We start from the raw sequence: 27,500 nt of genomic DNA on the forward strand, positions 1-27,500 counted from the left end.
CAAAATTGAAACATTACCATTTTTCACTCCAACTCCATTTGCTTCTCTGCCATTTTTTTTTTTTTTGTCCACTCATCTAGCTAGTGAACAGAAATTAGCACACTACTTTTGATTAATATTTTCACTGCAGATTCGCTCCCTTCAGTGTCTCATCTGTCTGAGTGCTACTTTTTTTTTGTCTCCTCCAGTTATCTTGGTCATGAAATTAAACTTTTCTCTGGACCATATTAAAAGGAGAGAAAAATCTTTACTCATTGGAAGTAATGGCCAGAAGGTGAGGGTTGAGCGAGGTAAAATTGTGATGACGTGAGTATTTGTACGAGGAGGAGGAGGAGGAGGAGGAGGAGGAGGAGGAGGAGGAGGAGGAGGAGGAGGAGGAGGAGGAGGAGGAGGAAAGTGAAGGGAATGAGCTAAAGTCAAATATCTGTCGCTCCTGCCGCAATATTGCAGTGATGTCTTGATAATTTTGGCCTCTTTGTTAATGTTCCCTTTACAAATTCCTACTCCCCGCCTCTCTTACTCCTATTAGGGCATGTCCCATGTTTATCATTAAAAAAAAAAAGAAATTCGTTCCCACATATTCATTCGTATCCCTTCCATTTATAACTAAAGCTAAAACTCAAGAGAGCATCCTAGGAATATAGAGAAATGTTAGCATCCTAGGAGTACTGAGGAATGTTAGCATCCTGGGAGTACTGAGGAATGTTAGCATCCTGAGAGTACTGAGAAAAGTTACATGTCTATTTCTTACTTACGTGGAATATTGCAGTGTTCTGGCAGTGAACATTTCCCGCCGTCCCTTTACTAGTCCTCTGTTGCAAATGAGTATTTATATTTTGCCAAAGTTAGTGTATAAATGAAAAGGAGTAACGACTTTAATGACACATCTTTTATTACGCGTAAAACCATTTTTCCTATAAAAACAAGTTCACAACCGAAGAAAACATATGAAAGAACTATCAATGGCTCGGACTAGGAAGAGAAGGTCAATAACAACGCCATATACAAGTAAAACGATATGCCAGCCAATCACAAATCGACACGGGGAAACTGCCTACGCCCATTGAGAAGAGCAGCACAAGACAACAGCCACGACGGTCAGAGTGAAATAGAAATGCATGGATTACTGAAATTCGTTGATCAATTCATACTCAATGAGAATCACTCTGATCATTGCGACTACGTTTGATTAAATAGACTGACTGGCAACGAATGTATCCCAGGGTATCAGAGCACTCCCCCGAGGCATGCCAGGACGAGCAGGGCGACGGTCCAAGGACTGAGTGCCCCTCTGATGCCAGCGCTTGCATTAACTGTGTCGCCTGTAAAACCCACCGGGCGGGACATCGGGCTGGGGAAGGAAACGAGAAAAAAGAAGGAAGGAATTAGAATTTGTGGTTACCTTGCCGTGTGTGTGTTTCAATGTTTGATCTGCTGCAGTCTTTGACGAGACAGCCAGACGTTACCCTACGGAACGAGCTCAGAGCTCATTATTTCCGATCTTCGGACAGGCCTGAGACCAGGAACACACCACACACTGGGACAACAAGGTCACAACTCCTCGATTTACATCCCTTACCTACTCACTTCTAGGTGAACAGGGGCTACACGTGAAAGGAGACACACCCAAATATCTCCACCCAGCCGGGGAATCGAACCCCAGTCCTCTGACTTGTGAAGTCAGTGCTCTAACCACTGAGCTACCGGGCATGTGTGTGTGTGTGTGTGTGTGTGTGTGTGTGTGTGTGTGTGTGTGTGTGTGCGTGTGTGAATGTTTTCTTCTTTGAGTCGTGTGAAACATTTATAAATAAGTCTTCACTTTTATAAACATTCTGTAAGACTATATCCCCCCTTTAGGTAATTCTAAAAACAATTTAATAAATTCACACCTTTGACATTTGTTATCTTTATATCCTTGCACTGCTCATTGATCCTGGAACAGACCACCGATGGAACACAACAACTACAGCACTCACAGCATGATCTCAAGAAGCTGTGAACTGCTTTAGCCTTACCCGTTGTTTTTCTTATGGTCCACCGCCCTGAGGGACACAAAGTACAAACTGTCTTCCTCCAAGGATTCTTCGAGTTCCATTGAGAGGACAATCTGCTCCCCCGCCTCCTTCAGTACCTCCGGCGTGTTGGTTGAATGCGGAAGGTCAAGAATGCATATGGAGGTGTTTGTATTCACGTCATCATTCAGGGCACTTATGTCTTCACTCATCCAAATTTCGTATCCCAATACTGGAAACAATAGATTTTCAGTAGTGGTAATGCGTTAGGCGTAGTAGTAGCAGCAAAAGTAACAATACCAGTGGTAGCATTTGTGGTAGTACAACCACAGTAGTATTAGTAATATTAAAAGTAACTGTAATAGTACTCGTAGTATTGGTAGTAGCAGTAATAATAGTAGCAGTAGTAGTAGTAGTAGTAGGAGTAGTAGTAGTTGTTGTTGTTGTTGTTGTTGTTGTTATTGGTGTTGTTGTTGTTGTTGTTGTTGTTGTTATTCTTGTTGTTGTTGCTGTTGCTCTTGTAATGAAATTAAAGAAAACCTAATAAATCACAGAAAAAAAGAAAGAAGACGTCAGAAAAGAAAGAGACGGATGACGACTGGCTACTTTACCGATGCCACTGTCCAAGTCATCACCGGGGGCCGTCCAGGTCAGCGTGATGTGGGACGAGTCGTTCACCATGATGCCCAGGTCCCTCACCTGTGATGGCGGGAAGGAGTCGCCGCCGGCTGGTGGCATCTTCACCACCTGCGTCCCAAAGGGGAACTTAGGAGTTTTGCAATAATGAGACATGTACGGGGCACGTCATGCGGCGCTTACTGTGTTATAGATGGATGTTTAGAGTAATGGACTGAAGGAATAAGACACAACAGAGAGAAAGGATAGACTGGTGGCAGAGGTTAATAGAGAAGGTTAAGGCAAGTCTTCGTATCGCACTGGTGGCGAGAGGCGGGTGGGCAGAGACAGACCAAACAAACCAAGCCTGACAAGACACACTTTAAAGACTCACGTTGAAGGATCCGGCGGCGGCAGTCCTCGTGAAATTGCCTGTCGGAACTGCAGTTTCAGGGTTGAAGGGCACGATACTTCCACAGCAGTACTCGTTAGCCACTGGCGAGGAAAGGTTCATGAACCAGTCAGGAGGAGACGGCGAAGCCTTGCCAATAAGAGCCTTGTCGCAACACGCATAATGTGTCGTGCGTGTCGCCTGATTAACACTCGCACAGAGATATGATAATTACTTCATATTGATAATATCAAGAAACAAATCAAACAATACCGTCATTACCAAATCGAGAAAACAATAATTCCACGAGTGTAACGAACACATGGGAATTTATGGTTCATATTGAGTTGTCACTGATGTGCATTGCTGGAACACTGACTTGAGAGTGCAGGAAAAGATGGCGGAAAAAATCAAGGAGAAAATTTTAAAGAATCCTCACCTAACTCGTCTCGTATACCATGGAAGCGTGATGAAGCAAGAGGCGTGTCAAGTAAACGTTTGCGTCGAGAGGTGATGAAGCCATTGTTTATGAAGGAACTCCCCTCGTCCCACACCTGTCGAGAATCAAGAAGGCACATCAGAATATGAAAAAACATTACAAGACAGATGCAAACATACAAGCCTAGATTGTTTGAAGAGATACATTTTAAATCAGTCTTATATATATTCGGAGGACAGGTACGAAAGAAGTAATTTTTTGTAATTTTTTCATTTACTTAAGAAGCTTATATAATATAGAAGTTTTTGTTTTAAGTAAAAGAAAAAAGAAAATGTAAAAAATGTGTATGAAATATATTATATTCTATAAATATTTTTCACACTGAATATTTCTCAAAGTTAGCGGGTTGCAATGTACAGTACCTGAGCCTTAACAGCGTATCTGCCCTCACTGACAAACTGAGTGAAGTAGCGGGAGTAGATGCCGTCACCAGCCTGTACGTCCGCGTTCTGCCCATTGTCAAGCAGGTCGAGTTCCACGGCCTCTGCTGTGGTGTCAGGTGTGGTGATGTATGCCCTGTGTATTACCGAGAGAGAGAGAGAGAGAGAGAGAGAGAGAGAAGATTAGTTTTCAATATGCATATCCATTCCTGAACACTTTCTTATCACACAAACTGTAACCACTGTGTCTTTGCGCCATGTGTCTTCTGCGCCCTCCGTGTGTGGCTTACCTGACCTTGGCGCCCACCACCGGGTTGTCGCCCTGGCTCACCCTCGCGTACACGATCACCTGTTGCTGCGAGGCGTCTACGAAGTCCGTGCCTGTGTTCATCTGACGGGAGATGGAGAACCAGAGCGCAAGGTTAGGTCAGCAGTAAGTGACGGAGGCGGGCGGAAGATCGCGCAGCTTTCTCTTTTCTCTTGCGACATTACAAACTGAATGACTCACCCAAGACTCAGTAATGATCGGCAGCGTCACTGGATCTCTCGCTTGGGCTGTCACCGTAACCTTCATGTTCGTTGATGTGCCAGAAATCGGCTTGGTCCAAGTCCACGTCCCGACCTGTAATACGCCACTCTTTATATGTCTGCTTATTTATCCATTTATTTCCACCTTTTTATTCATTATTACTTAGCTGTGTGTGTGTGTGTGTGTGTGTGTGTGTGTGTGTGTGTGTGTGTGTGTGTGTGTGTGTGTGTGTGTGTGTGTGTGTGTGTGTGTGTGTGAGAACAAGACAAGTCTCACTTCAGCTTCAGTGTCAAGTTTGATGATCCACAAGTTTATATCGCCGTTGAATTCCGCGTTGGTATGAGTCTTGCCGCTGGGGCTGCTGAGGAATGGATCTCCCGCAATGTGGTCCTTGGTGTCCAAGCGGAACTCCAGGTTGCGGCCCAACGTGGCGTCCACCGAGAACGTCTCACTCATAGTACCTGCTCCCTGCGTCGTGCCTTCCCACTCGTAGATCTGGAGCAATGGCCCAAAATGGCGTTAGGAATGACGGACCCAAAGCAGACTTGACTCAGCACAGAAGATGTAGACAAGAGAGTGAAAACGTTGCCTGCTTTGCCAGTCACTGTCTCAAGGCGCGACATGCTTACCTTGATGTTGGTGTTAGTGATTGACTGTCCGGGCTGGTAGGTAAGGCAGCCTTGGAAGGCGTCGTCCATGAATGAACCATCGTCGTCATCAGGCACGATGTAAGCCTTCCCACCTGTGTTCTGTGCCAGTTTTTCCAGGCTGCCCTCAGCAGATTTCCTAAAGGGAGAGAAAGAGAAGGAGAAAAAGAACATGTTATGCACGCCATTAACATTCAATGAACACAAGGAATACAAGTCAACAGTCACCTGCACTGCTCCCTTTCCCTGTGATTGCTTTCCACTCACCCGTAGGAAATAGTGACCACCCTTGACTTGGACTCCACAACGTTGTCCATTACTTCGTCAATGTATGGATGGACATTCTCGTCTCCGTCAGTGATGAGGAGGATGACCTTATTGTTTTGATTTTTTGTTGCCTGTTATTAGATAACACAATATCATTATTTTTTCTGTGATCCTTCATAAATAAGAAATATGTTATATTCTCTATTTAAGAAAATCGTGTTGATTTTTATTTACTTAAGAAATGTCCTCTTTTTATTATTTTTATATATTTCATGTGAAAAAAAGTTCTTTTCTGAGCTATCATAGGATATTGAAATAACGCACCTCAAGAGCTTTGTTGAGTCCACACCCAATGCATGTACCGCCTCCTGTAGAACTGACGATGGCGTTAGCAAGCGATTGGCGGGAGGCATTTGTTACCTCTGTCAGACTTGTCTTTATACTGGCGCTACTTCTGTAGGTACAACATTCATCAAATAGATTCAGAACAGATCTAAGGCGAAATTACACGCTATAATCTGAATTTCTTTTGTTACATCCAAAGCCCAACTGGGAAAACAAACGAAAACCAATGAATATCAGATTGTCCTGTGGTCGCGGAATTTGTGCGTCGCAGCTCTGCGCCAAAATATGATTAACATACAACAATGATAGCGTAAATACATAATAATGACCGTTTGCATATACGTACAGTCAATGATGTCTTCTACAGCTAACACAGGGAAATTAAAAGAAAAACTCCCTGCACGAAAAGAAAATTTTGAATATGTTGCGTATAAAACGAGTACTAACGAGAAGTATATGATGGTGACGAAGCTGCCGTCCGCCACGTCGTGCAGTAACCATCTCTTAGCCGTGTTGACAAGATTATTTATTTTCCTCCCACTCATGCTTCCTGATTTGTCCAGCACCAGGGCAAACGTGGCGGGTGTCTGCTGTACCACCAGCACCTCGGGGGCCACATCGTATTCTGCTGGGAGCATCCTGAGGGAGAGAGAGAGAGAGAGAGAGAGAGAGAGAGAGAGAGAGAGAGAGAGAGAGAGAGAGAGAAATTTACAATAGTGACAAAAATTGAAAAAAAGAGTTTGACAATTCTTTGTAGCCTAGAAGTGCTGGTATATTTCATGAAATAACAGTGAATCCAAGCACGACTTCTGTTGGTAGAGGAATTACTAAGTCAACTAAGTCTACTACTTACGTGACATTGTAGAAGTCAGCGTGACCGGACATGACATCCCACACGGAGCGAGCGTTGCACATCAGGTTGTGGCGGTTCGGAGCGTAGATATCGTGACGTCCTCCAGCTTTGTGATCCTTGCAGAACTCCTCGACCTGTACCAGAAGAAACGGGCTAATTGCAAGGAACATATGTACTCATAAGATTTTTTCAGGTTTTTGTTTTACCGCAGAATCTATATTTTCAGCTATCAAACAAAAGTTCATGGAGTAACGCAAATATGGTAGACAACTAAATCTGACGCAGGAGTACTATTCACCCAACAGACATATCGAAACGGACTTCCCACGTACTGGTAGTATGTGGCTTCTGTGATGTAGCCTGTGACTCACTTGTGACTTCCTTTTTTCCTCATAACGAAAGAGGCAAGTCTTTATGTGTATCTCAACACAAGAGAGTAATGTCTCTCCGCCTAAACTTACAGTGGTTTCAAAGTGATTTTCATCTATTTTGTGAGGATAAATATTCATGTAGGTTTCAGTGTAACCGCTAGCTTTAGATATCATCTAATTTCTTGGACCAGCCTGGTGAACTGACATTTAAAATTATGGTAACCTTGGCGCCCTAGAGCTGGAGCATGTTCATGGACTCACTTGTGTGTGCTGACCGCATAACGGAAATAAAAGTGTCTGGCATGGAGGCGTAAATTCCTCTCTCTTTTGTAAACTCCAAATATTTATTTGACTCAGCTTGTCCAGTGACCTTACATATAAAGGAAAGTACCTATTAAATTTTAGAGCATTTCCTAATAGGAGAGAAAGACTTAAACCTGTTAAGTCACCCCCTGTGTAGCAGTGGTCGTGTTACTTGCCCCGCACACTTACGTTGTCGACATCCATGAAGGACATGAGGGAGGAAGTAGCTAGTTGCGCATCGTCCGGCCTAAAGCGGCAGTTCTCGTCCGGAAGGTCACCCAGGTACTTGCAGGAGCCTCCGGTGTTTATGTCACTGTTGAGATAAAGGTTCCTGACAAAAATGTAGGGAAGTTATGATGACGCTTAGAGTCTAAAGCATCATGTACCGTTAGTGTCACTTGTAAGACTGTGTGCAGCGGATATTTAGATAAGGTATGTTTTTATTCTTATTTGCCTCTTTTCATTAATTGATTGATATATATTTTTTTTTGTATACTCATGTATTCATTGTATTACTTTTAAAAAAGTATTTTTAATGATGTGTATACTGGTGTGTGTGTGTGTGTGTGTGTGTGTGTGTGTGTGTGTGTGTGTGTGTGTGTGTGTGTGTGTGTGTGTGTGTTTCCCTCCCTTACACTAATGTCCCCTTGATGTCCCTGTCGGCGCAGTAGTTAGGCTTCACCACCATGTTCTGACTGTCGTCCCACGTGCGGAAGAAGAGAGGGAAGCGCGCGTCATTTGGGTAACCCACCTCGTCAAAGACGCCCCACCGCAGCCTTGCCCACGCCTGCGCCAGCACCTTTCCTGTATGGATAAGCGCACGTGGCCAACATTTAATATTTCGCTACCACAGCAAAAGTGAAGATCCTATGTTATCGCAGAGTTTATGCTTATGTTGTTTGTTGTTGACTAAGGAAAATACCAGTTATCATAAAAGATACATTGTTACAATTCTTATGAACATTTCTCATTGCAGATTTCTAATTATATGAAGCTAGCCAAGTAATCTCTCCTATTCTAACTAAGAATTTCAGAGATGAAAACAGTTAGAAATCTATAATCTCTTCTCGCTTTCCCAATTTATCATCACCTTTACACATTTACTAGATTTTAGTGACTTGATAGCCTAGTATAACAATTTTATTGTATATATATATATATATATATATATATATATATATATATATATATATATATATATATATATATATATATATGTGTGTGTGTGTGTGTGTGTGTGTGTGTGTGTGTGTGTGTGTGTGTGTGTGTGTGTGTGTGTGTGTGTGTGTGTGTGTGTGTGTGTGTGTGTGTGTGTGTGTGTGTGTGTGAAACCACTCAGAGCTGTGTACATGCTGCGACGCTATCAAACAGACCAATAGAGGGACAAATACAGCAGGTTAATACAACATAATTTGGTAATCTACTCCTTGACTCTCGACTCAGCCACTCCATGAAATACTGCATGGAAACATTCTGTCTTATCTTATTTTTTTTGTCTGATCGGCCTCTTGAAGTTATCTGCGGGAATCCACTTTGCAGACTGTTATCTGCTGTCCTTACTATGCTTCATCTTTTTATTCCATGTCTGTTCTCTACACACACACACACACACACACACACACACACACACACACACACACACACACACACACACACACACACACACACACACACACACACACACACACACACACACACACACACACACACACACACACAGAGAGAGAGAGAGAGAGAGAGAGAGAGAGAGAGAGAGAGAGAGAGAGAGAAACTCACCTGTAGGTCCCCATACAACCCGGGCCAATGGATTAGTGAGGAAAGACGGAGTGATGTGGATGTAGCGGCCTGGGTCTCCACACCCCCCTGGCTGTATTGTGTACACCTGGTCGCCGTACACCGTGTTCCTCAGATCTACTCGCATGTGGCTGTCCTGTGGGATAAGAAATCACGGCTGTATTGTGTCCTCAATCTAAGGCTTATGTATGGGAATAAGCTTTTTGAATGCTGTTTTTTTTTTCTCTCAGGCTTATTAAAAGAGTCTGGTGTAAGTTTTGAAGAAATGTTTAGAACACACCACTTGCTGAAAATCACTGATCTAGGAGAGCATATGGAATGTTTTAGTGGTTTTATAAGCAGAGTTATTCGGATGGAAAATGTTTCATTATATGTTCAAGGATTAAACGCATTGTTGTACCAAACATGTTCTAGGAAACTTGACTTTAGGTATTGTGTTTTTTTAGTAAAAGGTATGAAAGCTCCTCTGGTGTTGCGTTTAAATAGTAAATGGATGAAATAGCTTATATGGATTAAAGATGTTTGAGCGCTTGTTTCTTGTCAATACTAAAGAATTAGCGTTCATGCTCAGCGACAATATTTCTGATTTAAAACGCTCTTTGCTTCTCTCCACTAGAATTTGTAGTAATGGCATTTAGAAATTCTGATTTCCCTTGCATTGATCAAAATTTTTTTTTTCAAATAAGAATACGTATTTCCTTGCTGTCCTGTCTTAAATTATTATTACCATAAATTTACTCCACGATATCATTAACCTTTTCCAAGATGCGTCATGCGTCTGATTGGTAAGTGTATTCACCTAGTTCATTAAAGAAAATATATATATATCAACATTACATTGTCGAAATCAGAAGTTTCATGATTAGTGTATAAGAAAACATTATTTTTATTTTTATCAAATATTCTTGTAATAATCTTTGTACTTCTTTTTCATCTAATGATAATGCTGCGTTTTATGCAACATGGAAACGTAATTCGTGCACTAGTCTCCACTGATAGAGTGAGATTGTCAGATATGCTCTTATATTAACCTGCAGCGGATACAAAGAAAGATCGGGAGACGTCTCCAACCCGTGTCTGTAACATGCTTATCTTTTTGAGTTCAGCGAACAAAATTCATATTCGAAAGGTAAACAATTTACTATACGGTACACGACGCTCAAAATTTATTCTAAAAGAAAAATTTCTATACCAGTGTTGTTCAAAGTTTTTAATTACAAACCTGTTTGATATTATATAATATTCTCATAATATCCTCACGACCTTATTGTATCCCTCTGATATGAAAACGAGCTCCCAAACGCGCGCGCGCACACACACACACACACACACACACACACACACACACACACACACACACACACACACACACACACACACACACACACACACACATCAGTGCACTTCACTAGTTTATGCATCTGTCTACAATGTTGCGATGAGCTGAAAAAGAGATAGCGACCAATACAGGGTCACCCTATCGCTACTTTTCAGCAAACCTTTTTTTTTTTTTTTAGTCTAAAAACATTGAGGTGTAAATGACTATTTGTCATGATTCGATGAAGTAGGGACTTTGAATGAATAAATAGACAAATGCATAATAAACTATAGAAGAAAGATAAGTTTCAACTAACAAACAATAGAATGACAAGTCACTTGAGGAACCTTCTAATTTTTAAACTGAAAGGCAATGAGGAGTTATCATTTTGAGTAATGCTAATCTGAGTGATGTGGAAACCATGTCGTGGTGAGGCTGAAGGGTCACAGTAACGCACCTCAAAGGCCTCGTTGGTGGCGGGCTGGTCCACCTTCACACTCTTCCATGTGCTGGGGACGAGGATCTTCACCCTCTTGAAGTAAAGTTTGTTGTCTGTCGCCCTGAACAAAGCTTGAGACGCGTCCCTCACTGCCGTCTAGAAACAACAGTAATTATAAGGGTTAACATTTAGTATCTCGATTAGCTTAAAGCTTAAAGAAAATAATCTTACCTTCAGTATCCACACAAGCACAACAGTTTTCATATGATAATAATCATCATTATCGTCATAATCATCATCAGCCTCTATGATTTCATAAATAAAAAGTGAAGTCTTCATCTACCGCTACGTCTATTCTATGCAACTGCAGTAATTGTTCTTATTTCATCTCTTTATTGAAATCTCTGTTTTCTGTTACTTTTTTTTCCACTCGCGTCACGTTTTCACTCTTAATTATTTTGCTGCAGCTTGTGATTATGTTGGTAGAGTTTGTTCTCAATAGCATACTTGAACTTGTTTGAACAGCGATTTGTGTGTATTTACGGAGAATACAAGAGTACTTACCTTGACGGTTTGAATGATTTCGTCAGCTTGAGACTCCTGCAGCATTGGGGAGAGACCCACCACCACGTCCTCGTAGCCGTTCCCTACCAAAGTAGTTCGTAGGGAGGCGCCCACACCGACAGACCCCATCACCATGGCTGCAACAGCCACGCTCATCACCACCGACCACCGCATGGCAGCACTGCATCAAGATGGGAAGCAAAACACGTTAAGCTCAGACGTGAATTGAAGATCACTTGGTCATTTTTAAGCTATATTATAATGTCAAATGGTGGATGCGCCTTCATGACCTGCCACTTTCTTCTTAATGACACAAGTAACGTTGTAAGTCTATCTAGCCCCGCAATTTAATTCTTAAGTGTCTTTTCAGCAAAAAAATGCAGATTTTCAGGCAATCCTATTTATCTAAACATACTTGAATTGTTCACTGTAAAGGGCTATTGCAACTCACACACACACACACACACACACACACACACACACACACACACACACACACACACACACACACACACACACACACACACACGACCGGTAGCTCAGTAGTTAGAGCGCTGGTTTCACAAGCCAGAGGACCGGGGTTCGATTCCCCGGCCGGGTGGAGATATTTGGGTGTGTCCCCTTTCACGTGTAGCCCCTGTTCACCTAGCAGTGAGTAGGTACGGGATGTAAATCGAGGAGTTGTGACCTTGTTGTCCCGGTGTGTGGTGTGTGCCTGGTCTCAGGCTTATCCGAAGATCGGAAATAATGAGCTCTGAGCTCGTTCCGTAGGGTAACGTCTGGCTGTCTCGTCAGAGACTGCAGCAGATCAAACAGTGAAACACACACACACACACACACACACACACACACACACACACACACACGATTTTGTATATGTATTAGATGTGTGTGTGTGTGTGTGTGTGTGTGTGTGTGTGTGTGTGTGTGTGTGTGTGTGTGTGTAAAAAAGATCAGATTAAATAAGAATAATGAACAGGAAAGAAGAAACGTGTGCCGTACCAGTTCTCTCACACAGTATTGTCTTTGTGGAGGATGTCCTCAGTGCTGCAGCCCAAACACACAACTCTGGCCGTGGCTTCCCTTCACCGCTGATCCCTCGCAGGTGGAAAATTTAGATGGAGAATTGAAGTGCGTCCTGCGCCAGTGAAGTGTTTGCTAGATGTGTGGTGTGCTTCAACTGTATTCACAAAGGCTCTCTGTCTCTATACGCTTTATCGCTTCATGATAAGCGTTCCCACTTCCCTCATAATGAGGTTAGTAAATTCCGGGAAAATATTATAGTTTTTTTTTTTTGCCTGATTATATATTACGATAATGCGATAAAAGGTGTGGCAAGAAATGCTCGCTGACTCAAGCAAAATGAGGCTAAATGTTCTACATATTTTTTTCTTGAATATCACAAATATATCCATAGATATCGCATATTCAAAGAAATTAAATCTGAAACAGTTGCGAACGATGACTCTATTTGAATGGAACGTTAGTTGTGAATTATATTTGTCAAGCGTATGAGTGATATAGTATGATTACTGCCTGAGATTATTGGCAGTAAACTGACCATGCACGTATGGTGTATCACAGGAGGGATTGACCTGATTGAGTTTAATCACCACTTGTAAGATTGTGTGAGTTAGTGTGTGATTGTAAAGCTGATTTCTTGGCAATGTCTATGGAAAGTCTCTTGTAGAATGTACTTAGAAATATAAACAAACTTAAAAGTCCGAAATCTCCGAGACACGGAAATGCTGATGGAAAACTAAAACTCACATGAATTTTGACGAGGCAACGAAAAGGAGCTCGAATAGACTTCCAAGAGATGAAGCTGTCATGGAACTAGAATTCCAGAGGACAGTTTCCTGCTATAAAACGGAAATGGACAGCAACACACTGATATAACATGCTAACGTGATAAGGTATCAGCGAGTGTATTCCACGAAAGATTGACACCAGGAAGCTGTTTAAATCACTTCAAATACGTGATTTTGTTTGTCTTGAGTGCAACACGGACACAGGTGGATCCCTTGGCCATTACGCAACATAAAGTAAGGCGAGGAGAAAAAAAACCTACTTCAAGATTTTATTCGATTTTATTTACCTCCAAAATGCAACTGTTCTACCATATTAAGACTCCTTACCCTCTCCATATCCCGTATTGTCGGACTTCCTCTTGTCGTCGTCGTCTTCGTCGTCGTAGTCGTCTCTCTCTCTCTCTCTCTCTCTCTCTCTCTCTCTCTCTCTCTCTCTCTCTCTCTCTCTCTCTCTCTCTCTCTCTCTCTCTCTCTCTCTCTCTCTCTCTCTCTCTGTGTGTGTGTGTGTGTGTGTGTGTGTGTGTGTGTGTGTGTGTGTGTGTGTTTGTGTAAAATGCCGGAAGTATTATTGTAAATAGGTGATGTTAAAACTTATAAGTTTTTAGTGACACACTTTTCTTATAAAAGAGTTCACAAACAAAGAGAACATATGAATGAACCAACAATGACTCAAACTATGAAGAGAAGCTCAATGAACAACTTACTGGACCCAGCAATCACTAACCAACACGGGGAAACTGCCTACCCCCCATTGACATCTCTGACAAGAGCAGCACAAGACAACAGCCACGACGGTCAGAGTGAAATGGAAATGCATGGATTACTGAAATTACTTGATCAATTCATACTCAGTGAGAATCACTCCGATCATAGCGACTACTTTTGATTAAATAGACTGGCAACGAATGTATCCCAGGGTATCAGAGCACTCCCCCGAAGCATGCCAGTTCGAGCAGGGCGACGGTCCAAGGACTGAGTGCCCCTCTGATGCCAGCGCTTCCATTAACTGTGTCGCCTGTAAAACCCACCGGGCGGGACATCGGGCTGGGGAAGGAAATGAAAGAGAAGGAAAGAATTAGAATTTGTGGTTACCTTTGCCATGTGTGTGTTGGGGGGATTGTATTCATGGTCGCCTGCTGGTCACTTAAGCAGTGTTCCACATAACGGAGCGAGCTCAGAGCTCATAGACTGATCCTAGGGTAGGACTGCGACCACACCACACTCCACACACCGGGAAAGGCCATAACCCCTCGAATTACATCCCGTACCCGTACTTGCTGCTAGGTGAACAGGGGCTGCACATTAAGAGGATCGACCATTTGTGAGCCGAGTGTGCTAACCAGTACACTACGCGGTGTGTGTGTGTGTGTGTGTGTGTGTGTGTGTGTGTGTGTGTGTGTGTGTGTGTGTGTGTGTGTGTGTGTGTGTTATTCGCCACGGTCGTCTGCTGATCACCCAGCCAGTCTTTCCCCTACGGAAAGAGCTCAGAGCTCGTAGTGACCGATCAGCGGGTAGGACAGAGACCACACCAAACTCCACACACCGGGAAAGCGAGGTCACAACCCCTCGAGTTACATCCCGTACCTATTTTGCTGCTAGGTGAACAGGGGCTGAGACCAGAACACACACTCCACACACCGGGAAAGAAAGGCCATAATGCCTTGAATTACATTCCGTATCCACTTGCTGCTAGATGAGCAGGGGCTACGCATTAAGAGGCTCACCCATTGTGTGTGTGTGTGTGTGTGTGTGTGTGTGTGTTTGTAATTCATCATGGTCGTCTGCTGGTCACCCAGCCAGCCTTTCCTATAGACCGATCTTCGGGTAGGACTGAGACCACAACACACTCCACACACCGAGAAAGCGAGGCCACAACCCCTCGAGTTACCTCTTGTACCTATTTACTGCTAGGTGAACAGGGGCTACATATTAAGAGGCCCCATTTACCTCGCCGCTTTCCGGGATTGGAATCCGGACCCTCTTGGTGTTGAGCCAAGCATGCTAACCACTACACTACGCAATGTGTGTGTTTCACTGTTTGATCTGCTGCAGTCTCTGACGAGACAGCCAGACGTTACCCTACGGAACGAGCTCAGAGCTCATTATTTCCGATCTTCGGATAGGCCTGAGACCAGGCACACACCACACACTGGGACAACAAGGTCACAACTCCTCGATTTACATCCCTTACCTACTCACTGCTAGGTGAGCAGGGGCTACACGTGAAAGGAGACACACCCAAATATCTCCACCCAGCCGGGGAATCGAACCCCAGTCCTCTGACTTGTGAAGTCAGTGCTCTAACCACTGAGCTACCGGCACCAAAAATACATAAGTACACGTAAAGCATCATATAAGTATTCTAAACGCACAGGACATATGAAACATGTGGAACGAATAAAAAGAGGAATAACGAGAAGAAAAACGTGACACATGAAATTGAGCAGACACAGATGCATGAGACACATTCACAAACATAAAAATACATGAGAAATACATGAAACACATAAATCACAGACGTAAAAAACGCACAAAACCCAAATATGCATTACATATACAAAACACAGCCAAATGAATACAGAGCATCCCCTTTAGCCCATAAACTCCAGTGAAAAGCCCACATGGTATAAAAAAAGACACATGAAACACATAAAACATACACAGAACAAGATACAAAGCCACATAAAACATGGTAGAGACCCAAGGATACACAAAACACACAAGACATAAGTTCACAGGAAATATGAATCACAGACACATGACACTCATATATTAAAAAACAAAAGACACATGAAACATTTCCAACACAAAATCTCATAAAACGCAATACCTAAAACCTCCAAAAGAACAAAACCACATGATAAAAGACATTTAAATTCTAAAGATTTTACTTCTACAGATTTATTTTTCCCATACAATCTCTCCACACACAAACTTTTCACACTCCCAAAACAAAGGAAGAAAACATTGATTTGTACATCGATAGTGTTTCAGATTTCTTTATCTTAAGTTTTCCTCTTTGATATATTTCTGCCTCCACTACAACCACAACAATCGCAGCACCACCACAATGAACTGAGGACTCGGGCAACCTCACCCGTCACTTCCTTCATGGTCCACTCGTATGGGTTTGCTGATGCCAATCCTTTCCCTGGCTGTGTCACTTATAAATCCCACTGGCCGTGACATTAAGCTGGGGAGAGAGAAGGAGAGTCAGAGTTTATGTTACCTCAGTGATCCCACACCCTTCCCACCCTACCGCCATCTCATTCTATCTTTCTCTCTACTTATAAAGCAAAGCAACTACAGCAGTTACAACATGACCTCAACAAACAATGGGTTGCCTCAACCATACCCGTTGTTTCTCTTGTGGTCCACCGCCCTGAGGGACACGAAGTACAAAGTGTCTGGGGCCAAGGATTCTTTGAGTTTCGCTGTGAAGACAATCTGCTCCCCAGGCTCCTGCAGTACCTCCGGCGTGTTGGTTGAATGCGGAAGGTCAAGAATGCATATAGCGGAATTTTCATTTACATCGTCATTCAGGGCACTTACGTTGTCACTCATCCAAATCTCGTATCCTAGTACTGGAAACACAAGGGAAGGATTTTAGCAGTGGTAGATAGAAGTAGTAATAACAACAAAAGTAGCAATATTAAGAGTTGTGGCAGTAATAGTAGTAGTAGTAGTAGTAGTAGTAGTAGTAGTTGTTGTTGTTGTAGTAGTAGTAGTAGTAGTAGTAGTAGTAGTAGTAGTAGTAGTAGTAGTAGTAGTAGTAGTAGTAGTAGTAGTAACAGGAAAAGAAATAGTATTAGTAACAGTAGTTGCAGTAATCGTAGTAACGGTTTCCTTAACACAATGAAAAAAAAATCTTCATGTAAATCCTAATAAATCATAGACATGAAAGAAGACGTCAGAAAAGAAAGAGACGGAAGACGACTGGCTACTTTACCGATGCCACTGTCCAAGTCATCACCGGGGGCCGTCCAGGTCAGCGTGATGTGGGACGAGTCGTTCACCATGATGCCCAGGTCCCTCACCTGTGATGGCGGGAAGGCGTCGCCGCCGGCTGGTGGCATCTTCACCACCTGCGTCCCAAAGGGGAACTTAGGAGTTTTGCAATAATGAGACATGTACGGGGCACGTCATGCGGCGCTTACTGTGTTATAGATGGATGTTTAGAGTAATGGACTGAAGGAATAAGACACAACAGAGAGAAAGGATAGACTGGTGGCAGAGGTTAGTAGAGAAGGTTAAGGCAGGTAGGTCTTCGTATCGCACTGGTGGCGAGAGGCGGGTGGGCAGAGACAGACACTTCTTTAACCAAACCAAGCCTTACAAGACACACTTTAAAGACTCACGTTGAAGGATCCGGCGGCGGCAGTCCTCGTGAAGTTGCCTGTCGGAACTGCAGTTTCAGGGTTGAAGGGCACGACACTTCCACAGCAGTACTCGTTAGCCACTGGCGAGGAAAGGTTCATGTACCAGTAAGGAGGCGGCGGCGAAACCTTGCCACTCAGAGCCATGTTGCAACACGCACAGTGTGTCGTGCGTGTCGCCTGATTAACACTCGCACAGCGATATGATAATTACTTCATATTGATGATATCAAGAAATAAATAAAAAAATACCGTCATTAACAAATTGGGAAATGTTTAATGAACACATTGGATTTGTGATTCATATTGAGTTGTCACTGATGTGCATTGCTAGAACACTGACTTGATAGTGCAGGAAAAAATGGCGGAAGCAAATACTCTCAAAGACATGACATTAGAGAATCCTCACCTAGCTCGTCTCTTATACCAGAGAAGTGCGACGAAGTAAGAAGCATGTCAACAAAACGTTTACGTCGAGAAGTGATGAAGCCATTGTTGATGAAGGAACTACCGTCGTCCCACACCTGCCGATGACAAAGAAGGTGTGTGAGGACAGGAGGTAAATTTCAAGATGAATTATGATTTATTTTACTTTATGTGAGATGTGATCCTGGCCTAAGCAACAAAAATGTTATAAAAAAAAAAGAAAGGCGCTTTGAAGGTGCTAAGTGATTGAACATTTTGAAGAGGGTCGACACGAAAGCAAGACAGTTCGTTATGGACATGTAGGCGCAACACCTAACTTTAGATTGGAAAGGAAGATAGATGAAGTAGAACGGATAAGATAAGGTATTATTGTCAGTAGATTCAGACATCGATTCGTTGAGGGAAAAAAATCGAGCAGAGGTGACATTCGATTGTTTGATGGTTCAATATAAATCAGTGAATGTTGCAAAGATTAATGAAAAAATGTCGAGTGGGGTATGAAGAACACTTATGATTAATGCCATAACACACATGCAGAACAAACATACTTCAGGTTCCCTCTCTAGATTGGCGTTGCGATATAAGCCGAAATTCTTTTGTAAACTCTGTAATAAATTATTTCTTGTTTTTATTTTAATGAAGCCGGGATAAATTTGACAACAGAAATTGATTGTGTTTGTTGTTCTTAAGGAGCAAATATCTCCCAAATAACTCCTACATAGCGGGTTGCAATGTACAGTACCTGAGCCTTAACAGCGTATCTGCCCTCACTGACAAACTGAGTGAAGTAGCGGGAGTAGATGCCGTCACCAGCCTGCACGTCTGCGTTCTGTCCATTGTCAAGCAGGTCGAGTTCCACGGCCTCTGCTGTGGTGTCAGGTGTGGTGATGTATGCCCTGTGTATTACCGAGAGAGAGAGAGAGAGAGAGAGAAAAGATTAGTTTTCAATATGCATATCCATTCCTGAACACTTTCTCGTCACACAAACTGTAACCACTGTGTCTTTGCGCCATGTGTCTTCGGCGCCATCCGTGCCTGGCTTACCTGACCTTGGCGCCCACCACCGGGTTGTCGCCCTGGCTCACCCTCGCGTACACGATCACATGTTGCTGCGAGGCGTCTACGAAGTCCGTGCCTGTGTTCATCTGACGGGAGATGGAGAACCAGAGCGCAAGGTTAGGTCAGCAGTAAGTGACGGAGGCGGGCGGAAGATCGCGCAGCTTTCTCTTTTCTCTTGCGACATTAGAAACTGAATGACTCACCCAAGACTCAGTAATGATCGGCAGCGTCACTGGATCTCTCGCTTGGGCTGTCACCGTAACCTTCATGTTCGTTGATGTGCCAGAAATCGGCTTGGTCCAAGTCCACGTCCCGACCTGTAACACGCCACTCTTTATATGTCTGCTTATTTATCCATTTATTTCCACCTTTTTATTCATTATTACTTAGCTGTGTGTGTGTGTGTGTGTGTGTGTGTGTGTGTGTGTGTGTGTGTGTGTGTGTGTGTGTGTGTGTGTGTGTGTGTGTGAAAAAGACAAGTCTCACTTCAGCTTCAGTGTCAAGTTTGATGATCCACAAGTTTATATCGCCGTTGAATTCCGCGTTGGTATGAGTCTTGCCGCTGGGGCTGGTGAGGAATGGATCTCCCGCAATGTGGTCCTTGGTATCCAAGCGGAACTCCAGGTTGCGGCCCACCGTGGCGTCCACCGAGAACGTCTCACTCATAGTACCTGCTCCCTGCGTCGTGCCGTCCCACTCGTAGATCTGGAGCAATGGCCCAGAATGGCTTTATGAATGACGGACCCAAAGCAGACTTGACTCAGCACAGAAGATGTAGACAAGGGAATGAAAACGTTGCCTGCTTTGCCAGTCACTGTCTCAAGGCGCGACACGCTTACCTTGATGTTGGTGTTGGTGATTGACTGTCCGGGCTGGTAGGTAAGGCAGCCTTGGAAGGCGTCGTCCATGAATGAACCATCGTCGTCATCAGGCACGATGTAAGCCTTCCCGCCTGTGTTCTGTGCCAGTTTTTCCAGGCTGCCCTCAGCATATCTCCTAAAAGGAAAGGAGGAGGAGGAGGATAAGAACATGTTATGCACGCCACCAACATTCAATGTATAGAAGAGATACACGTCAACAGTCATCGCCGCACTCTCCACTGCTCCCCTTCCCTGTGAGTGTTTTTCACTTACCCGTAGGAAATAGTGACTACCCTTGACTCGGACTGCACCACGGTTTCCATCACGTCATCAATGTATGGATTCTCATTCTCACCTCCGTCAGTGATGAGAAGGATGACCTTATTGCTTTGACCTTTCATTTCCTGTTGATGAATTACACAGAAAATGACCCTTCAAAAATAGAGCTGCGCTTTTTGTTGCAGTAGAGAGGGAAATCGGAAGTAAAATTGAGAGAAAAAATAAACTAGACTTTATAAATGGGAATAACTTACGCTGCATTACCTCTTCAAAATGAATTAAGAGTAGTTTTTATGCATGAAATTCCCTTATATATATATATATATATATATATATATATATATATATATATATATATATATATATATATATATATATATATATATATATTCTCTCTCTTGTGAAAAACAAGTCTCTTAAAGTAAGCATAGCAAAAAGAATGAATATAAAAAGGCACCTGAACGGCTGAGTTGAGTCCACACCCAATGCATGTGCTGCCTCCTGTAGAGGTGGTGATGGCGTTAGCAAGAGATTGACGAGTGGTATTTGATACCTCTGTCAGTGTTTTTGTAATGCTTGCTGTAGTCCTGTGGATGCAGCATTGGGCAAATTAACTAAATTTGATCCAAGATCACATATCAATCTATAAATATAACATTTTCAGTATTACGGGGTGAACTTCACCAGGACATGAAACCTAGATTTTGTATCAGAACTCTGAGTCAGAACACATAATGAACATACAACGCTATGTATTAATAAAGAAAACAAAAACACAGGCTGATAACTTAACACTCTCAATTCTTGGTCTCATCCACCAGCTAACACATAATAATTAAGAAAATTTCACAAATGTTGCATTTAAAAGAAATTATTTAGCATTTATTCCTGCCGCACATGTAAACACTAACGAAAAGTAGATGATGGTGACGAAGCTGCCGTCCGCCACGTCGTGCAGCAGCCATCTCTTGGCCGTGTTTGCAAGCATAGTTACTTTCTGGCCACTCATACTGCCCGATTTGTCCAGCACCAAGGCAAACGTGGCGGCTGTCTGTTGTACCACCAGCACCTCGGGGGTTACATCATGATCTGCTGGGAGCTTTCTGAGAGAGAGAGAGAGAGAGAGAGAGAGAGAGAGAGAGAGAGAGAGAGAGAGAGAGAGAGAGATTAACTTAAATTAATGAAAGAAATACTTAAAATAATACAGTTTAACAACTCTGTAAAGCTTGAGTGTGAGAAATGGTGTGATATTTCATGGAATAACAGTGAATTCAAGCAAAACTTCTGTTCGTAGAGGAATTATATTAAGTCTGAGACTTACGTGACGTTGTAGAAGTCAGCGTGACTGGACATGACATCCCACACGGAGCGAGCGTTGCACATCAGGTTGTGGCGGTTCGGAGCGTAGATATCATGACGTCCTCCAGCTTTGTGATCCTTGCAGAACTCCTCGATCTGTACCAGAGGAAACGGGTTAATGTTTAACAAGACCAGCGGAACTTTTCTACTTGTATTATAAGATATTTCCATTTTTTTTCTTTTTCATTATTGGTATTTTCTGATACTACATAAAGAATGGAGTGACGGAATGTGATAAGAAAATTTAAGCTGAAGTAGCAGCTTCCTCTCTTTCCCTCTTCTATATGTCCCTGGAGATGACCTGTAACTGAAATCCAGCCTAATTCCTTAAGGCTGGTATCTCTAAGCATCGCAGTTATAATTTTAACAGTATTTATTGGAATATATTGATTTGTTGAAGGGTATTTTTTTATTTAGTGATAATTCAACAAAGTTTCGGAATCATTAATAAGGGAAACAATATTGACAACATAACTAATGTCTGTAGTTCTGGAAAACAGTCCTGGTTCAAGATTAAACCATTTCCTAATACGAGAGAAAGACTTAAACCTGTTAAGTCATCCCCTGTGTAGTAGTGGTCGTGTTACTTGCCCCGCACACTTACGTTGTCGACATCCGTGAAGGACATGAGGGAGGAAGTAGCTAGTTGCGCATCGTCCGGTCTAAAGCGGCAGTTCTCGTCCGGGAGGTCACCCAGGTACTTGCAGGAGCCTCCGGTGTTTATGTCACTGTGAAGATAAAGGTTCCTGACAAAAATGTAGGGAAGTTATGATGACGCTTAGAGTTTAAAGCATCATGGACCGTTAGTGTCACTTGCAAAACTTAATATGGACTAGTATTCACAATGAAGAAAAATATTTGTGGAAAATATTTGGAAATGGTACTTTATTGTTAGTTGCCTCTTTTTGGTGAATTAATTAATGTATTTATTGATTTGTATACTCATGCATTCATTTGAATACTTTTGGTACAGTATTTTTTTATTATGTATATTCTGGTGTATGTGTATGTATGTTTGCGTACGTGTGTGTGTGTGTGTGTGTGTGTGTGTGTGTGTGTGTGTGTGTGTGTGTGTGTGTGTGTGTGTGTGTGTGTGTGTGTGTGTTACCCTCCCTTACACTAATGTCCCCTTGATGTCCCTGTCGGCGCAGTAGTTAGGCTTGACCACCATGTTCTGACTGTCGTCCCACGTGCGGAAGAAGAGAGGGAAGCGCGCGTCATTTGGGTAACCCACCTCGTCAAAGACGCCCCACCGCAGCCTTGCCCACGCCTGCGCCAGCACCTTCCCTGTATGGGTAAGCGCACGTGGCCACCATTTAATATTTCACTACCACAGCAAAAGTGAAGATCCTATGTTATCGCAAAGTTTATGCTTATGTTGTTTGTTGTTGACTAAGGAAAATGCCTGTTATCATAAAAGATAGATTGTTATGTCTGTTAGGAACTTTTTTGTTGATTGTTCCTCCAGAGTTCTAATTAGTGTTTTGATTGTTGTATTACTGTTGTCTTAGATGGTGACTGATTTGTTGTAAGTCCCTGAACGGCTACGTTTCTCAGACTTGTGTCTTGATCATCTAAGCTAACCTCTCCTATCCACTCTCTTCGCATTATGATGCATCTATTGTTGCCGCCTTCATCTATTTTCAAGCTTACTGGTCTTCTGATCACACGAAATGAACCTAAAGGAGTCATATGTATGTATACTCCCTTGATTTTATTTATTAGTATGCTCTTCCTTTTCAGTATTGAAACTGGCAATATATTGAATATTGTTAGCCAATGTTTCATCTTCTGCCTCGTCTGATTGCCTGTTCAAGCTGTTATCTGTTGAAATCCGTCTGTTGTCTGTTGCCTTAGCGCCTAGCCACACTTCTTGTCCGACTCAATTTGTTACTCCTTAGCTATTTTCATGACGTAGACTTTGCAGTATTCTCTCATTATCGTATTTCATAGTTAGAGAGAGAGAGAGAGAGAGAGAGAGAGAGAGAGAGAGAGAGAGAACTCACCTCTAGGTCCCCATACATCCGGAGCCAGTGAGTGGGTGAGGAAAGAGGGAGTGATGTGAATGTAGCGGCCTGGGTCTCCACATCCCCCTGGTTGCACCGTGTACACCTGGTCGCCGTACACCGGGTTCATTAGATCTACTCGCATCTGGCTTTCCTGTGGGGGAAGGAAATTAATGTTGTAGTGTGCCACCTGTCTGAGGCTCAGATTGTAAGGAAATAACTGTTTGAATGCTGCGTGTTCCCTTCAAGCTTATTAAGAAAGCTTGTTGTTGTTCTGAATGAAAAGGAAACCGTGTCGTATGTAAATAAGTAATTAAACAAAGTTGGGAGTTTATTCATTGGCGCCATTTAGTTCACAAGAGTCCACTCATTATGGGGTGAGGAGGAAGGGTCACAGTGACGCACCTCAAAGGCCTCGTTGGTGGCGGGCTGGTCCACCGTCACACTCTTCCATGTGCTGGGAACGAGGATCTTCACCCTCTTGAAGTAAAGCTTGTTGTCTGTCGCCCTGAACAAAGCTTTAGACGCGTCACTCACTGCCGTCTAGAATCAACAGTAATTATAAGGGTTAACATTTAGTATCTCGATTAGCGTTTCGCTTAAAGAAAATAATCTTACCTTCAGTATCCACACAAGCACAACAGTTTTTCTATGACCATATGAATGAAAAATAGTCTCCAACCTCCCTCATTTTTTTCATCTACCGCTCCGTCTATTCCATGCCACTCTAGTAAATGTTCTTATTTCATCTCTTCATTGAAATCTCTGTTTTCTATTACTTTTTTTCCACTGTTTCGTCACGTTTTCACTCTTAATTGTTTTGCTGCAGCTTGTGATTATGTTGGTAGAGTTTGTTCCCAATAGCATACTTGATGAACTTGTTTGAACAGCGATTTGTGTGTATTTGCGGAGAATACAAGAGTACTTACCTTGATGGCTTGAATGATTTCGTCAGCTTGAGACTCCTGCAGCATTGGGGAGAGACCCACCACCACGTCCTCGTAGCCGTTCCCTACCAAAGTAGTTCGTAGGAGGCGCCCACACCGACAGACCCCATCACCATGGCTGAAGCAGCCACGCTCATCACTACCGACCACCGCATGGCAGCACTGCATCAAGATGGGAAGCAAAACACAGGCAGCCACGTTAAGCTCAGACGTGAATTGAAGATCATTTGAGGATCTTTTCTAAGCTAAATGTAAATAAGGTTGGACGTTTATTCGATGGCGCTATTTAGTTCACAAACATCCTTTCATTGCTGGATGGGTGGAAGACATCTCAAGTAATACAAGGTATGTAGATATTTGCGTACAACACACAAACACACACTAAACTCTATTGGTCGACATTTTTCTTAGTCTTTATTTTCCTAATCCACGCTATAGTTTGATTGAAGTAAAACTTCTTTCCTCTTTACTGTCAACGACTCAAACAATTAAGTCTCAAATTCTTGTACCGTGAAGGAGGTAATTTTTGAATGAAATGGAAAGAAAAATTGAATGTTCTTACCATTAGGTATGCAATTGATATGCATAATGAAACAAACTTTTCATAAAAAAAATAAAAAAATCACACCGTACCAATCTTTCACACGAGGTGCGTCAGCCAGGCAACCCTACACAATTTGCAGACAATCCTTTTTGTGACTGTCTTTCGTCGCTGCTGCCACTGAGAAGGAGAATATTAGTGTGTCTTCCAACCATGAAGAGATGAGCAGTTATGAGACGCAGCTGCCTCAACTGTACTTAAAAAGCAATTCAGTTCCCCTTGCATCTTATCGCCTCGTGATAGGTTCCCATGTCCCTCCTCACTGCTGAGAAGATGAACAAGAGGATAGTAATTTCCACGAAATATATATATATATATATATATATATATATATATATATATATATATATATATATATATATATATATATATAAACACACACACACACACACACACACACACACACACACACACACACACACACACACACACACACACACACACACACACAGCAAACAATAGTTTTTATGAAGGTCTCTGCTGACATAATATAATAATACATGATTGAATCATAAAAACAAAGACATTAAAATAACTATGAAAAAAGAAAGAGGAGTGCATTTCAAGTTACACACGAGACAGACGACGGTGATGGGAGAGTATGCACAAGTGCAAACATGGGGAAGGAACACGAATCCTTGCTGGCATGAATCTCCTTCTCATTCTCTACATTTAGGAAGGCTCTTATAAGCATGATTCCTCAGTAATTTGAAATATTAGAAACATTTAAGGCTGCAGATGACTCCTATCGTCATAAAGAAACTAGGACGAAAAGGTGCGGGTTAGATACACGAGACATAATGATTTAGAAGGTATTGAGAATAAACATAGGCCTAGAACACTCCCTGTATATCAATGTAGCACTGAAACATAGAAGACTATAAGAGGGTAACAAGAGAGACGGAAGAAAGGCATTGGGAAGCTGGCAGGTGTCAGGACAGTCTTCATGAAAAATAGATAAGAGGAGAGTGAGACACGGAGGACACACTGCTGAAATAATAGCTATGATATAAGTTTAGTTATAAATAGTATAATAATAATCTCTGGTGACACCATTTTTCATTTGCCAGCACTTGCATCCTACGAACAGCACATGGTACTGAGGCTCATCGGCATCATGCATGGGCACTCAGACAACAACTCAAGGAATGTTGGCACAGCGCTCTCCTGAAAGTAATCGACTATAAGGGGAGGATAACAGCTCTCAATAATTTGATAGGACAATTGTTCATCTCCCTTTCCCTTCCCTTTTAAAAGACATTGTCACACTACATTAAGCATGTAATTTATATGGAAAAAATGTGAAAAATGAATGAACACACTCAATCCAACTAGTGCCTGGGATCTTTGTGGTTTGGCTGGTTAGCAACCACTGCTGGTATTTAACACAGACGATATCCTGGCAATTTCTTTCCCATACACTCTCTCTTTTTACTGTGAGGTGAGTTATATATATATATATATATATATATATATATATATATATATATATATATATATATATATATATATATATATATATACATATATACACGTTTGTTCTCAGAAGTTACAGTTAGCTGTTTTGAAAAAAAAAAAAAAAGATATTCGTTTTATTTAAAAAAATAGAAATAATTAATATTCAATGTCGCTTTACTGAAGCTTTACAACATTACTTCAGCTATGAACCTATGATTAGTTGGTGCCTGGTAGATTAAGCAAAAGTCAATTTACTGGCATTAGCTGATAAGGCACAATAAAAGGCATTTCGCAGTATTTATACGTTGTGTTCTGAATAAGGGTTAATTTAGATCCCTGATAAGTTTATGATGGAAAGCCAGAGGTACATTTACTGACATTGGTCATTCTGAGTTCAGAGTGTCACGTAGAAAGTTTTATGAATGTGTTGAATATGACACCAACCTTGGCACTGTTGACACGCTTCATTCTGTGTTCGAACAGCCAAGAAAAGTTTATGAAAAATTTCATTCATGTTTTTTACTGTTTTGCTATCATTTTTACTTTTTCTTTTTCTTCCTTTTTTGTATTCCATTTGATCAAACCAGATTTCTGATCCGGCAGGAATACATTTTTGTGATATAGAGAGTAGGCATCATATATCCATGCAGAGCATTATAGTTTATGTGCTCAAAACTGAGATACCTTGTTTTAGAATGATGATGGAATGCTTTCCTAAACTGATAATATTAGAATAAATATGTCTTTCAGTGTTTGTGTAATGAGGGAAGAAGTAGGTGGCTATATTACAATGATTATTCAGTTTCTCAAGTTGGGACCGGCGTGGTGCAATGGGACCGCGTGCGCTTTGTGGGTCCTCAAGCGCACGAGTTCGAATCTTGGCCACGGTCCGAGGTTAGGAAGGGCATACCAAAGACCTCCTGACTCCTCAGTCAGGAGGCACCGTCCTAGCCCTTATGTAATAGGGGAACCGGACGTAAACCGAAAAAAA

At 42.3% G+C, this 27,500-nt stretch overlaps 1 protein-coding gene across 4 annotated transcripts; it reads right to left on the bottom strand.

Moving 5' to 3' along the window:
• Positions 1-870: 870 nt before the first annotated feature.
• LOC123504948 (calcium-activated chloride channel regulator 1-like) lies at positions 871-25,241 on the bottom strand. Of its 4 annotated transcripts, none has more exons than XM_045255907.1 (20): positions 25,084-25,232; positions 11,328-11,508; positions 10,782-10,919; positions 8,989-9,142; positions 7,848-8,016; positions 7,402-7,525; positions 6,539-6,672; positions 6,133-6,324; positions 5,665-5,794; positions 5,341-5,471; positions 5,056-5,212; positions 4,703-4,921; positions 4,406-4,519; positions 4,188-4,288; positions 3,880-4,033; positions 3,458-3,572; positions 3,022-3,122; positions 2,624-2,759; positions 2,016-2,244; positions 871-1,351 (listed from the first exon to the last, which is right to left on the bottom strand). In XM_045255907.1, exons 2-20 carry the CDS (start codon positions 11,499-11,501, stop codon positions 1,228-1,230), a joined length of 2,796 nt encoding a protein of 931 aa, XP_045111842.1. In that variant the 5' UTR covers positions 11,502-11,508; positions 25,084-25,232; the 3' UTR covers positions 871-1,227. The 4 variants fall into 4 exon arrangements, with proteins under 4 accessions (XP_045111842.1, XP_045111841.1, XP_045111843.1 ...); XM_045255906.1 differs by lacking the exon at positions 25,084-25,232 and adding an exon at positions 12,330-12,507; XM_045255908.1 differs by lacking the exon at positions 25,084-25,232 and adding an exon at positions 12,342-12,506.
• Positions 25,242-27,500: the final 2,259 nt, after the last annotated feature.

The sequence above is a fragment of the Portunus trituberculatus genome, chromosome 17, assembly GCF_017591435.1.
Source record: "Portunus trituberculatus isolate SZX2019 chromosome 17, ASM1759143v1, whole genome shotgun sequence".
Taxonomy (NCBI): Eukaryota; Metazoa; Arthropoda; class Malacostraca; order Decapoda; family Portunidae; genus Portunus; species Portunus trituberculatus.

Excerpts from the sequence above, each read along its gene's own strand:
- LOC123504948 (XM_045255907.1), bottom strand. The coding sequence starts at position 11,501 with ATGCGGTGGTCGGTGGTGATGAGCGTGGCTGTTGCAGCCATGGTGATG. Across the intron at positions 8,017-8,988 it reads GGTTGTATGGGGACCTACAG|GAAAGGTGCTGGCGCAGGCG; the intron begins GTGAGTTTCTCT and ends TTATCCATACAG. Across the intron at positions 5,213-5,340 it reads GTGGTCACTATTTCCTACGG|GAAATCTGCTGAGGGCAGCC; the intron begins GTGAGTGGAAAG and ends CTCTCCCTTTAG.